At 40.7% G+C, this 13,720-nt stretch overlaps 2 protein-coding genes across 2 annotated transcripts in view; one reads left to right on the top strand and one right to left on the bottom strand.

Moving 5' to 3' along the window:
• Nucleotides 1-6,965, top strand: part of Fbxl13 (F-box and leucine rich repeat protein 13) — a 202,378-nt gene extending 195,413 nt beyond the window's left edge. Inside the window, exons 20-21 of the mRNA XM_051174812.1 lie at nucleotides 4,433-4,596; nucleotides 6,688-6,965. Coding sequence (XP_051030769.1) covers nucleotides 4,433-4,596; nucleotides 6,688-6,889 — 366 coding nt within the window. The 3' untranslated portion in view covers nucleotides 6,890-6,965. The remainder of the gene's footprint in view (nucleotides 1-4,432; nucleotides 4,597-6,687) is intronic.
• Nucleotides 6,966-9,383: 2,418 nt separating this feature from the next.
• Fam185a (family with sequence similarity 185 member A) overlaps nucleotides 9,384-13,720 on the bottom strand; it is a 39,068-nt gene continuing 34,731 nt past the window's right edge. The window contains exon 8 of the mRNA XM_051174819.1: nucleotides 9,384-11,050. Coding sequence (XP_051030776.1) covers nucleotides 10,938-11,050 — 113 coding nt within the window. The 3' untranslated portion in view covers nucleotides 9,384-10,937. The remainder of the gene's footprint in view (nucleotides 11,051-13,720) is intronic.

The following is a 13,720-nucleotide window of genomic DNA, read 5'->3' as shown; positions in this document are numbered from 1 at the left end:
CCTCCACTGCTAACCACAAATGACCAGCCAAGTGTTACCAGATCAGCAAGGAAGTCCCTACACAGAAGATTAAATATCCAAACTTGTTACCAGGGAGAAGCTGGAGTTGGCAAAATATGCAGAAGGAAGAGAATAGAAACCTTAAAAATGCTTGGGAATCACAAGCTGTTTAAAGCGTGTTCTGCTATGCACACCCACTGGTTTTTTCTTTTTGTTTGTTTGTTGTTTTGTTCTTTTTTTGTTTTGTTTTTTGAAACAGTATCACCCCAGTTCTCAGGAGCTGTGCACCCTTGCTGGGCTACAAATTCAGATGCTTTACTGTTGGCTTGAGTGGAGTGGAGGTGATTCTGGAACCTCCCAAATCTTCCACACTAATGCATCAGATACAGAGGAGGAGACGGGAGGGGAAAAGATGTGGTAAGCCAGAACAAACTAAGCCAGAAAGTTTATAGGAAAACTGTTAGGGTAAAATACAGGCTAGCCTGGACCTTATCAGTAAGATCAGGCTGTCCCTGACCTTGACACAATTTTCCTGCTTCAGTCTTCATAGTGCTGAGATTACAGGTATGTACTACCAGGCCCAACTACAAGGTCTCTTTTAATAGTGGATGTTTTTCTGGCCCATGTCACCTGGTTCTGGAAGGAAGCAAGCACTGTCAAGAAGCTTGCACCCCAGCTACAGTTGCCACCTGACTCTGCATGTTGCATGTCGAACTACTCCAGCTATAGATAGGGTAAGGCAGAGGAAGATGAGGGAGGCTTTCTAGCAGCTCGCTAACAAAGGAAGAGAGGTAGCCCTGCATGAAGAAAAGGCTCTAAAGAGCACAGGAAAGAGAGAGGAAGATTCCTTTTGCAAAGAAACAGAATTCCTCTATAAACTAAGGAATTGTCCCTTGCATCTAGAGATCTGACCTGGATAAATTAACATTAACTGCATTACTCCATACTTAACATGTGGGGAATGAAGGGAAGTGGAATAGATCTCCCCAGAATAAGACACCGGGCTTGGCTTTCCCTTCCAGGCAGTGCTAGTTAAGTCACATATGTGCCCTGATTCAGGAAAGGAAAGTATACTTATTTGGGCCGATCTGAATGGTCCTTACTTGCTTCACTTTGCCTCATTTTACTCTACCTACATTGCATTTGAGGGGCCACAGGTGAATTTTGATATGTTTTACCTGTCTCTGGGAAGGCTAGCTTTTTTTCAGTATCCCTCACCTCTAGGTCAGTCAGTAGTGCTGGGCCCTCATCTCTATAGCACTGTGATGCCAGCCAAGGAAAGAAAATGCCAGAGACTGGGAAGAAAGTTGACTGCCATGGGCCCAATGCAAAGGCCTTAGCCATGTTCTTAGCAGTGATTTTGTTGTCACCTCTGATGACCATGACAGTGGCTTGAGGTAAAGTTAGTAATTATAAAGGAAGAATAAGGGGAAAAGAGAGAAATCAAATGACAACAATGAAATATTTATGCAATTCATCTTTGAGGGAAAAAAAATCTCAACCAGGCAAAGGGGTAATGAAGTATGATTTGCAGATAGATAGGAAAGGACAAACAGGGTCAGTATTCCAAAGCCCAGGAGAAGTGTCAGACTGGAAGAGTCTCCCTCATACTGTGGCCGAGGAACTCCAGAGAGCAGCACCTGAGCCCTAACCCTGGATTTTACACCAAAGGGGCAAATGACATGCTAAATCACTGAGAGGCATCTTGTTTGCAAGGGGACTGGAGCAGGACCCACGGTGTCCAACGAGTCCCTCAGCTCAGGATGCTGTACCCTTATAGTCTTGTTATGTATGCTTTTAGAGCTAACCATGAGAAAAAGAAGGGACCCGGATGAAGCCAACACCAACTGGGAGACTGCTAGGCATGCGAACACAGCGGAGGAGCTGTGGTTTGAATGTGGACTATCCCCTGCAGGGTTATGTATTTGAACACTTGGTCCATAGCTGATGGCACTGTTTCAGAAAGTTATGGAACCCTCAGGAAGGGGAATCTTAGAAATTCTTTCAGTTTAGAGATTTCAACATGGTCATAAGTCAGTTAGAGGTTTTATAATGGTTATAAAAATGATCAATGGATTTTTTAAAACACTATATCAGCATGGAATGCCTGACATGTAATGTTGGATAGTGTATATAATATGTTACTGCAGCCAATCACCCCCTCCCAAAATGGATGGCTTAGACAACTCACAGCTTTTTAAACTTAAAAAAAAAAAGATTTGAGTTTGAATTATGTGCATGTATGTTTCAGTGTGCGCATGTGCATTTGAGCGCAGTGCCCACAGAGGCCGAAGGTGTTGGATTCTTGCTGGAGCAGAATTACAGGCAGTTGTAAGCAGCCTGATATGGGTTCTGGGAACCAAACTCAGGTCCTTTGCAAAAGCAGTGGACATTCTCAATCTGTCTCATTTTATTTGCTCACAATCCAATGGGCCAGCAGTCTGAGCCGGTGTCACCTGGCTTCTACTAGTGGCTGTGCAAGGTTGTCCATGTAGCCATGGCTCCATTTTGAGCTGCCTGTGTATGAGTCCTCAGCTGAGAGGGAGTTCTTTGATTGGACATAGCATTGCCCTCCCTCAGGCTCCCTGAGTTAGTTCTAGGCCAGCAACACATCCCAAGAAACAAGAGCTCAAGCAGATGATGGTAGTGTTGTTATCTAGCATGTTGAAACCTTTTTCAAATTTCCCAGAACTTAAGACATGCTGTAGAATGTTCAAAAGTAGTTATGGTTTAAGGTGACACATTTGTAATTGTTTCTCCTTTACTAATTTTTAAGGCAATGAGCTTATATTTCTTCCAAAATAGGAAATATTTTAAAGAAACCAAAAGCTTTTCAGAGACTTAGAGGGACATGTGTTGGAAATAACAATCTGTGTAGTGAGCCAAGGCCAGGATCTTGTATCTGAGAGTTGGGAATACTAGCCAACTCATCTCCGCCCCCAGTTTCCAGCCCTTGAGTCATAACCCCCCAGACATCACCTCCCTATTGGACACATGGAGCTTCCAAACTACAGATGAGGGCTCCTTTTCAGGGCTCCAGGTGAAACCCTTCTACTCTAAAGCCCCACCTGCCTGGACTGTCCCATCACCTCACTGTCCTATAATGCTGAAGGTTTCTGTTTTCAATGATATTAGGTCTGTAGAGACTCGTATAGCATGGCAAGGAAGTGTAAGGGATTTTTGTGAGAACAAGTTACAATTCTGAGCCTTGGTTCCAAGCATGTTCCAGAAACAGGGAAATGCCTAGACAATGACAGCATCTATTCCCCCATACTTAAAAAAGTATGCATATCAAACCAAAGGGTTTTTCTGCATAATTCTCTTAACTTTAGGTTAAGCTGAGCCTCATAGTGTTATTTTTTTTGAATGTTCATATATAAAGTAGAAAATTAAATCCAGTTGGAAAATTTCTTTGGGGAGAGTAATCTAATTTACTCTGCACAAGTTCCAGTTCATCCATAAATCAAAAGCCAAGTCAGTGAAATAAACTAGTGACGGGGCTGAATTACCTCTGCAGGACAGCTGGGCAGACTTGTAGGATGGTGGAACACTGGCCAAGATTTGTCTGAGCAGGACTTGCACTGTCACTGTCTGTGGCTTCTGTCCATCTCCCTCTTGTCTCACACCTACTGCTATCCTTCCAGAACCAGGCCACTCATTCTTACATATGACCTATTGTAGATGTTCAGATCTTTCTCACAGAAACCCAATGCTGTACGGAGATGGACTTTAGGGCGTGTATGTCAGCAGCTCTGCAATTCCATGTATTGGGCATACTTTTCCAAACTGGTAAAGCTTTACAGAGGACTTCAAGCATGGACAGTCCCACTGCTGTTCTAAGAATTTCCTCACTTCCTCACAATGGCACAATAGGTATTAACTACTACAGAGAATTTGACAGTGTTTCTCATCCAGACCAGAGGATGCATAAATCCTCCTGGTGTCACATGAGGCAGGTATTTCACTCTTCCAATCTTATTTGAAAGTAGTTAAGCCACAAACTTGGCCGATCATAGGATAAACTTGGCCAATTGCTTGTGTCCTTCCCTGCCACTGGCCACCAATGTCCAACTGTCCACATAACAGTGTCACAAAGTGGGACCTTTGGGAGGTAAATAGGTTTAGAAGAGGTCATGAAACTGCTATTGTGGGGACATGTCCTTATAAGAAAAGGCAGAGGCTGGAGTTCTCTATGCCATGAAGAGCATGATATGAGGCAGACATTGGCAAACCTGTACCTCACCAGACACTGCATGTGTAGCCATCTTGTTCTTGGATTTCCCAGGCTTCAGAATGATAAGAAATAGGCACTTGGTGTTTGAGCCACCTAATCTACCATATTTTATTACAGCATCCTAAATTAAAATACTGTTCTTCTTTGAGAAAGAGACAGTTGCACAATAACTGCTACTTATTTTGGCTGTATGTGCAGATTACTGATGGAGGATTGGAGACATTATCTGCAAAGTGCCATTATCTGCACATTTTGGATATCTCTGGCTGTATCCTACTTACAGATCAGATCCTTCAGGACCTTCAAATTGGCTGCAAGCAACTCCGGGTCCTCAAGATGCGATTCTGCAGGTCCATTTCTGGGTGAGTAGGCAGTTGGCTATGAAAGGGCTTGGAAATACGAGGATAGCATGGCACGTGGCTACACCATTTATATTTTGACTAACTGAAACCACCATTCTGAGTTGAACCTGGGATGCCCTTCTAAAATGAACTTCATAGTTTTATATTCCTTTTTGCAGAGGTCTTTCACTTTCAGCACCTCCCTCTCTGTGGTCAAGCAGGCAGCCAAAATTAATTCTGCCCCTTGTCACTTAGCTCTAGCTCTACTGCTGAACTGTATAGTCCACTCAGTCCATCTCCCCGAGTAAAGCAGCCCATCCACCCCAGATTGGAAGAACTTGCACCTAGGGGAAGTGGATCTCCTTCCAAAGCCTTGCTGCTCTTTGTTTGGGCCATGGACTGGACCCACTAATTAGTTGTTTAGAGAAATGCATGTTCCACTCTGCCCTTCCTATGGTTGTGGATAAATGCTTGGCTTACTATCACTCTTTTCCTGTGACACTACATGCCACAGTAATAACAGACTCATTTCTCTGTACCAGGTCAGCAGTAACTTCCTTCTCAGGATTTTTTTTCATTAAGTTTTTAATACAATTTTTACAGAACCTCTTGTCATGTGACAAGATGGATAACCAATACATTGCATAATGCACTCAACTTTTATAGAGTCTAAAACTTAAAAAAAATTCAAGGACCATGAAATTTACTCTAGCTTGTAGCTGAATAAAGAACTGTACCACATAGCCCACTAATTGCACATTCCCAAACTTAGCAATGAATACTTAGCTTCATATCAACTAGTCACAATTCTTTAAAACCAGTGCTTTCAGAAACCGCAGGTTACATATAATCTGGTCAACATTCAAGTCCCTTGCATATCCTTTCCCTGAAAGTCAAGGACACTGCTGTCTCTGAATGTAGTGTCCTTGTATCAGAGTCAACGCCAGCAGCCTTGGTGCAGTTTTCTTCATTATTTTAGTTTTCACTGCATAAAAAAAATCCTGGTTTCTATTCTAAATGAAAACTTTAATTTCATCCTACCTATTTAAGAGTTTTTGAGAAGAGTCACTAGTCACTAGTGTCTTTTAGTGCATGATCATTTTGTCTGCAGATAATTTGATTCTCTTTTTCTCTTTGTATTCCTTTCATCTCTTTTTCTTGTCTTACTGCATTGGCTAAGAATTTAAACATGATAATAAGAGTGACGAGAGTGGACACTATTGTCTCACTTCTTAGTTTAGAGGAAATGTTTCCTATAATTAGTGTGTTTGTTATGGGTTGTCATGTATAGATTTATTATGTCTATAGATGTGTCCTTAGTCATTTTTTGAAACTTTATCATAAATGACAGCATACTTAATGCTGTCAAAGGCCAGATATGCACCTACTAAAATAATCATGTGTTTTCTGAGTCTTTTTATGCCCTGTGTTATTTATCGGTTTGCATGTGTTATGCCATCTTTATATCACTGCAATGAAACCACCTTGATCATAGTATATGATATTTTTAATGTGTTGAGGGATTTAACTATACATATTATGTTGATAATTTTTGCATCTCTGTTCATCAAGAGGAAATGTGTGTATGTCTTTATGTATGCACATGAATATGTGTGTGTACTTTGTTTCCTTATTTCTTCCTAAGTAAGTCTAACAATATTTTTAATCACCTGGCTGTGAACCTCTGAGTCACAACCTTCCAAGAAAAATATATACTGGAGACAAAACTACATGGATCTTTAGAAAACTTATGGGTCTGTGAACTCTGGTGACAAGGTCTATTCTGACACATCAGTCTTCACAGGGAGGGTGGATCATGTTCCTTCATCAAAGAAACTGGAGATACATGAGGCTGAGCGCTTACTCAAAAGCACTGTAAATGACTTCAGTGTTCCTGCCTCTTGGCATGTATAAGGACATATATCCTGGTAAGCTGTAATTGGCTGAACTACAGATACTTCTGTCTGGAGTTTCTGATTTTTGCACAATTCCCAACTTTCCCTAGCAGCATTGAATGTGATTAGTGATATATGTTTTCAATTCCAAACTCAGTAATTTGAAAACTGGGGGGTTCCTTGTGCAGCTCACTAATGTTTAGCACTGTTGTTGCAGGGCAGCAGCTCACAGGATGTCCTCTGTGGTCCAGCATCAGGAATATAGCTCCGACAACCCTCCACGTTGGTTTGGCTACGATTCTGAAGGCAATCCTCTTGCAGGGACTCACACTAGAATACATCTCAGAAATTACACAGAACTGATAGTCAAAGAGGCATTCAGCAGTGACGAGGAAAATCCAGACTCCAAACTCAAATAAGAAAAACAAAAGTTCTGGGACTGACAGTGTTTCTTCACTTGATGTTAATATTGTTAGTTGTTGGCTCCCAATAACAACACACCAAAAAAGCAGCATGCCTCTGCTTCTTACTTCAAAGGCAAAGGTCAACTTTATCTAATGAGACCCAAGGTAACCTGATCAAGTTATTTTTAAACATCTACTTACTTAATGTATGTGTGCCTGTGTGAGTCTGTGTGTGTGTAGGAGTCCACAAAGGCCTGGAACTTGTGTTACAGATGACATGAGTGCTATGTAGGGGCTGGGAACCAAGCCTGAGTCTTTAAGGCCAGTAAAGACTTAACCACTAAGCCATCTCTCCAGCTCTAAGCAAACTGAGTTTAGATGAGATGATCAGATCCAAGGTTACAATGTAGGGAACAGATTGGAAAGAAACAGCTTTTGGTTTTTCTGTTTTTTCCTTTTAACAAGTAGGAATTACTCTCCAGACAGGAAAAGAAAGTGGCCACAGTCACAAAAACTAGCCAGCTCTGGAACCAGGTGATGACTCTGAGGATGTGTAAAGCTTGTTTATAAATGACAGGAACATACATCTCAGAGGCAAAGAAGCTTTCTTGTAATTTCCTGACATTTGACAATAAAGAACTAAAAGTCAGCCCTAGATTCAAAACTCAACAGAAGCAAATGAGAGAGAAACGAGCAGTGTGACCAGAAAGGGAGCTCCTGTGACACCTCAGGTCTTGTCATAGCTGGCTACACAGGAAATTTACTCTGAAATGCCAAGAAGACACACAAAGCACCTTCCAGTTTGTTTCTATGAAGAACTGGCCTTTAATTAATATTGAAAACTAATTTAATATGCTTCTATCATGGGTTTTTACCATTACTCGATCGTTTATCATTACCACTTGGGATCTGATGCTGCCAGAACAGGAGGGAGGTCTTTTTTTGACTGCTACACACAAACTGTGTCAATGACATTAGGTCAGTCTTTGCCTATTTACTCAGTCACTTATTTCTTAAATTAGGTTAGCCTATTGACTTACAAAATTGAAATGAAGTTAAAACATTTCAAGGATATTAAAGTCTTGAAAGGCTTTACACTGTATTATTGAGTATTCTGTATCAGTTAAGTGCTTTTAAATAGTGTCCCTTCCTCTTTTTGAATGTTTTTGAAATCAGCGGTAGATGGGCTCATGGGAGTCAAGAGCAAGGGAATCTGTTAAACAGCAAGTCTTAAGATATGAGCCAAATGACTACGATAAGAGTGAGACTTTTAACTAAATTTGGAGGTCTGTGGCAGCTGATGAGAGCTGGCTTCAGAAGTCTGACCCGAGTGTTTCATGTACACAGCTAGGAGACATAAAAGAGGCAGCTGGCTTCCAAAGAGAGACATCCTCACGGGGAATTGCAGGCCAAGGAAAGGCCAAACTAATATATGTATATATGTGTGTGTATATATAAATATATATATATATATATTTAAATTTAGAAATAATATTATTTTACATATCAATCCAAGTTTCCTTTCCCTCCCATCTTCCCATGCCGCCCACTGGCTCCCCAGGGAGGGTGAGGCCTTCCATGGGGGAATCATCAAAGTCTATGACCAAACTCTTTGTTTTGTTTTTTGTTTCTCAAGACAGGGTTTCTCTGTGGTCTTGGATCCTGTCTTGGAACTCGCTCTTATAGACCAAGCTGGTCTCAAACTCACAGAGATTGGCCCGTCTCTACCTCCCGAGTGCTGGGATTAAAGGTGTACACCACCACCTCCCAGCTATGACCAAACTCTTAATGTCTTTTTAAAACCAGGAATGAGAGGCCTGTTCATTCATCCTGAGGGCTACAGAAATGGGATGGAAGGAGTAGGAATTAGAAAAGCAAGCTATGCAAGGAAGCCAGTATATATAATTCCACTAATAACTTTAAGCATTCTTAGCTGAATTCTAATTCATGACCTTTTGGGCTGTTGTTGGCTACTTTTTATCAACTTCATTTTTAGTCATGAAATGTTTTTCTAATTGTCTCAGAGTGAAAAAATATAAAAATTGCCTTACTGCCTCATATCGCGGTTAAATAAGGATCAGGATAAACAAATAGGCCAAATAGATGTTTATTCAGGGAGAAATAACTTACAACCTAGACAGATGAACACCAGGAAATTCAACCCGATGCTCTCCTGTCCGAGTCACGCCAGCAAGAGAGCTTTTCCCGGCTCTCTCTCTGACCTCCTTCCACAGGTCACTTCCGCCCATGGCTCCTTCCCCCAATGGGCGTGGTCAGTGCCACAGAAGGACTATCTCACTACAGCCTCACTATTTCCTTTGCTTAACAGTTTAACACATTATTACACACAAACTATCCCAGCATGTAAGACATTCCATCTCATATAAATTTTGATTGCAATAAGAGTGAATTCTAAGAGTACAGTATAGTCACAGAACAAGGCTGATTTTATTTCACAAACAAGATATTAGAAAGAAGGTAAAGAAATGGGACATTAATAAAAGGAGACTTGTAATTAGAAACATTTACTTGAAATCTGTGTTTAATCACTGATTTATCCAAATCAAAATATTTAATCCAACAAATTGATCTTTTCAGTTTTGAATCCACAAAGTAAGTCTATAAAGCACAGCTTATAAAAGTATATTTGTATCTTCATACATCCCATTAGTGAGGTGTATCATAACCTACACAAGATACACTAAAATCAGAAGCACTTGCTTCCCCTACATGACAAGTGTTTTATTCACAACTTAAAGACAATGCCATAGGAGGTACCAACAAGAAAATCAGTTCCATGGGTTTTACAATACCAACAATCCTAAGATGACTCCAACAATGGTGCCTTTACATAGTCATCTTTTGAGTGGGAGCTGTGAACACAATGTGGTAGTCCCATAATCATGTTAAATATCTTGGTCAACCAAGCAGAGATTTCTCCAGTTTACTAGAAAGTCAGACATTCAGAGCATGAGAAGGACTCTTTGTTTTGCTTGAAGACAGAGGGCCAACATGAGGAAGGAGATGGCATGCGGATAGTCTTTAGAAGGAGTGATTGTTTGTGGAAGCCCAAGAAAATGATGCCATACAGGTATAAGAAATTTGATTTTTCCTTATAATGTGAGGGAACTTGGGAAATTTCTCACCACAGTCCCCAGATAATATTCCCAGCCTGGCCAACATCTTTATTTCAGCTATGTGACACTGAGCAGCACAAGGCCAACATTACCAACTTTATAGTTGCTAAAACAGTGACCCAAAGTCATTAAATCTGTGATACAACTGTTCTTCTGCTCCCATCCAAGGATTTGCTTTTTATTTCTTCAGTAACTTATAGTTGATAAGTTCTAGAAATAAGTACTGCATGTTTTAAATTATGTGTCATTTGAAGTAGCATGAGGAAATCATTCAAGATGCGAGTATACTATCTCTCTGTTAGTCACTCGGTAGCCACCCTGGCTGTCCAACCATCATGGTAGTGTCATAGTGGCAGAGTTCAAGAAGCCCTTATCTTAGTAACGGCTCTAAAGCACAATCATAGTGATTGCTTGCAATTGGGCCTGACAAAGAGAAGCCACAAAATGCTTTAAGGAAGAAAGTAAAAGTTCTCAACTTAATAAGAAAACTAAACTAAATAATATGCTGAGTCAGGGTGGGTGCACTTGTGTGAAGTTGTAAAGAAGGGAAAAGAAAGCCATTATTTTGCTATTGGAAGTACAATGGTAAGTGTTTTGGCCAGAGAACATAACTGCTTAGTTGAGCATAAAGGCATTCAGTGGGCATATGTGTCTATGAAAAAACACAGTGTACAGCAGTTGACACAGTCTGTGGGTCACCAGGGGTCTTAGAACATATCTTGGGGGTTTTGTAATTTGGAATAAAGCAATAGAAAATGAATTCTACAGCTAAGTACACATTTTGCAAAAGTCCCCCTGAGATAGTTCACCAGTATTCCCCGCTATGCTGTTGTTTTTGACATTTATATGAATACTGGTGCCTGTACTTTTATACTCACAGGTCTGTTAGTCCATACTAAAATTAATAAACACAGCTGAAGTCATTCTTAGTCCTGCAGTTTCAGAGACTGAAACCAGCTCTGATGTTTAAAACTTACAGTGCCTTTGGGGGCAACAGCATTTATCCACCTTTCATGTCTGCTCGCTTGATTCATGAGTCCTGAAATACAAAGTTGCACCAAGTCAGTTTAGTGGCCAAGAACAAGTGCCTATGCTGCATGTGATAGGTATGCCAAGAGACCAGGCACTGATGGTTTTTCTACAATACAGAATTTCTTTTTCTAGTGACTCAAACAAACATGGAGGAAAGACAAAATCCTTAACTTTTTGTATTGAACATTGTGTGGCACCCATAACAAAGCATCATCAACAGGAAGCCTTTCCTGGGCCTTATCTTAATATACAGCTCTCATCCTGCCTCAAGTGTGTTTGTCTTATGGAGTGAGACGCCAATGCCCCCATTTCCTTCTGCAGCAGGAGAGGTCAAGAGCAAGGCTGCTGCTGGTGATGCACACAGACAAGGTCTCAGCTAGTTTCCACACTCAAAGTCAAGACAGCTGCAAACTGCCTTTAGTTGTGGGCACCCTATCTTGTCAACAGGCACTTCACTGAAAGCTCTTGGTCCTCTGGCCTGAATCTATGCACATGCTATTCTAGCTTGTACTGTTTACAAATCCCACAGAGGAAAGTCTTGCAATACATTGGAACCTGGGGTTCCAAAACCTTATCTTTATATGTCTCTTTACCTAAAAATGGAGACAATTTTCCTGGGGCTGAGAAATGAGAGAGACACTACCATATTCTGAGGTAGTATGCCTCCCAATAAATGGAAGAACAGTTTTCTACATTGGTTTAACTCTGCTATTTACTCACTAGTCTCCTACTGAGACCTCCCCAGATACATCAATTCCAAGTTCTTTCTAGTTAACTCCAAACATACCTGATTTAACCTGCACAAGCTAACAGATGGAGACAGGGTCCAGGAAGTTGTTTACATGTGCACCAAGGCAACACTCCTACCTCAGACAGCAGACTAAAGTGCTTAGCACTGAGGTAGAGGGCATTGCTTTCATAGAAGTGACACTAACCACACACTGGCAAATGTATCACATGAAGTATGTTAGGGAGCTTCAGAGATGTAAATGACAATTCAGGTCCCTCACAAAATTTACCAGTTGGCTAGAAAATAATGTACAAACCATTATTCTAAACTTTTATAATTTTTAACATACACATTTCTATACAAAACCTAACAACACATAACATTCTACTCCAAATATAAATACTTTAATTCTGTCAGATATTTCAACCTTCTCTCAATCAAAGTGGAACCAAAGGTATTTTAACAAGAAATCATTACAGTAAAAAATATTTTTTTTGAGCTAGTCCAAATGAAACCCCATCCATTAAATTTTCCATCAGCTACTTGGAGTAACAAAGTTTGCAGAGTCTTCCAGACACATAGCAAGAAATAACCCTACAATAACTCTTCTTCAGGCCTTTTCCTCTGTAACATCTGGTTCTGCCTGTTGCACTTTTCATCTCAGACACTGTAGCTTTCATTTCTAAAGATGTTAATTTTCATCTTTTTTATACTTTGCAGGTCTTAACCTTTGGAAGACGAGGAAAAAAAACCTATGGTGTTGGTTTCTTTTTCTATTGCTTCTAACATCTATGTCTAGTCTGCAGTGGCTTATCTCTTTTCTCCATTACAGGCCGTGTTTTCCCTCGTCTCTGCCTCCCTAGTGCTGCAGTTATAGTACAGACACCATGATTGTGGTGGCTCTCCTCTTGGAATGTCTGATAATCTCTGAGCAGATGGTAGTAGGATAATGACAGTTGTTGAATGCTGCCAGGTGCCTTACTTCTATAACTCTTCAGTGCTGTTTAAGACTGTAGTTAGATTAAGTCTCTGATCTCTGTGTTTATGATGTGAGGCAATTCTAAAGCCATGGCCAGCCTAAGTCCTGTCTGCTGCCCACTACTAAGTTCAGTGATTACCTAGGCTTCTGTGAAGATTTTTCTTTCTAGTCTAGTGGGTAAATCAGCATTATTATTAGGTCAGTGTGGTGGCCACATGTGGGTGGCACGAACCCAGGTATGCTCCTGGCACTCTCACCTCCTATTTCCATTCTAGTAGCTATAGTCCAGTGGCTGCTGGCCATAGCCTCTGCCTCTCAGTCTGTCTCCCTTCCTTTATAGCCCAACGGCCACTCCTGTAATACAGACCCACTACCTCTGGGCTTTTGCCTTCTCCTATGCACATCATATCCACTACTAACTAGAAACATATTTTACCTGGAACTGCCAGTGGTCACACCTATCAGGATCCCAGAAGAAACTTCATACCAGGCAATACACAGCTACCACCCTCTCCTAAGAACCAGAGAGGACAACAGAAAATAGGAACAAAACACCTACCCCCAACAAAGACAAGACCAGATATCCGGCATCAAGAATTATAATCACCCCAAATCCAGATGCCTAAATGCCAGTATAAAAACACAGTAACAATCAGTACAATATTTCTGTCCTATAGCCCATCAACCCACCCACAACAGAGTATTGCAACATAGCTGAAACACGAAAAAGACCTTAAAATAGCTTTTATGAATATGACAGAGGTCCTTGAAGAGGAAATTAATAAATCCCTTAAGGATATTAATGAAAACACAAACAGAGGAAGGAAATGAATAAAGCCTTTTTAGACCTGAATGTGGAAATAGAATCAATTAAAAAAAAAAAATCCAAACTGAGGGAGATCTAGAAATGAAAAATGTGGCAACTCGAACAGGAACCTCAGAGGCAGGACTCACCAACAGAATATAAG

The sequence above is a fragment of the Phodopus roborovskii genome, unplaced genomic scaffold, assembly GCF_943737965.1.
Source record: "Phodopus roborovskii unplaced genomic scaffold, PHOROB, whole genome shotgun sequence".
Taxonomy (NCBI): domain Eukaryota; kingdom Metazoa; phylum Chordata; class Mammalia; order Rodentia; family Cricetidae; genus Phodopus; species Phodopus roborovskii.
The sequence above is the reverse complement of the archived record's forward strand: the minus strand, read 5'-3'. Positions and strand labels throughout refer to the sequence as shown.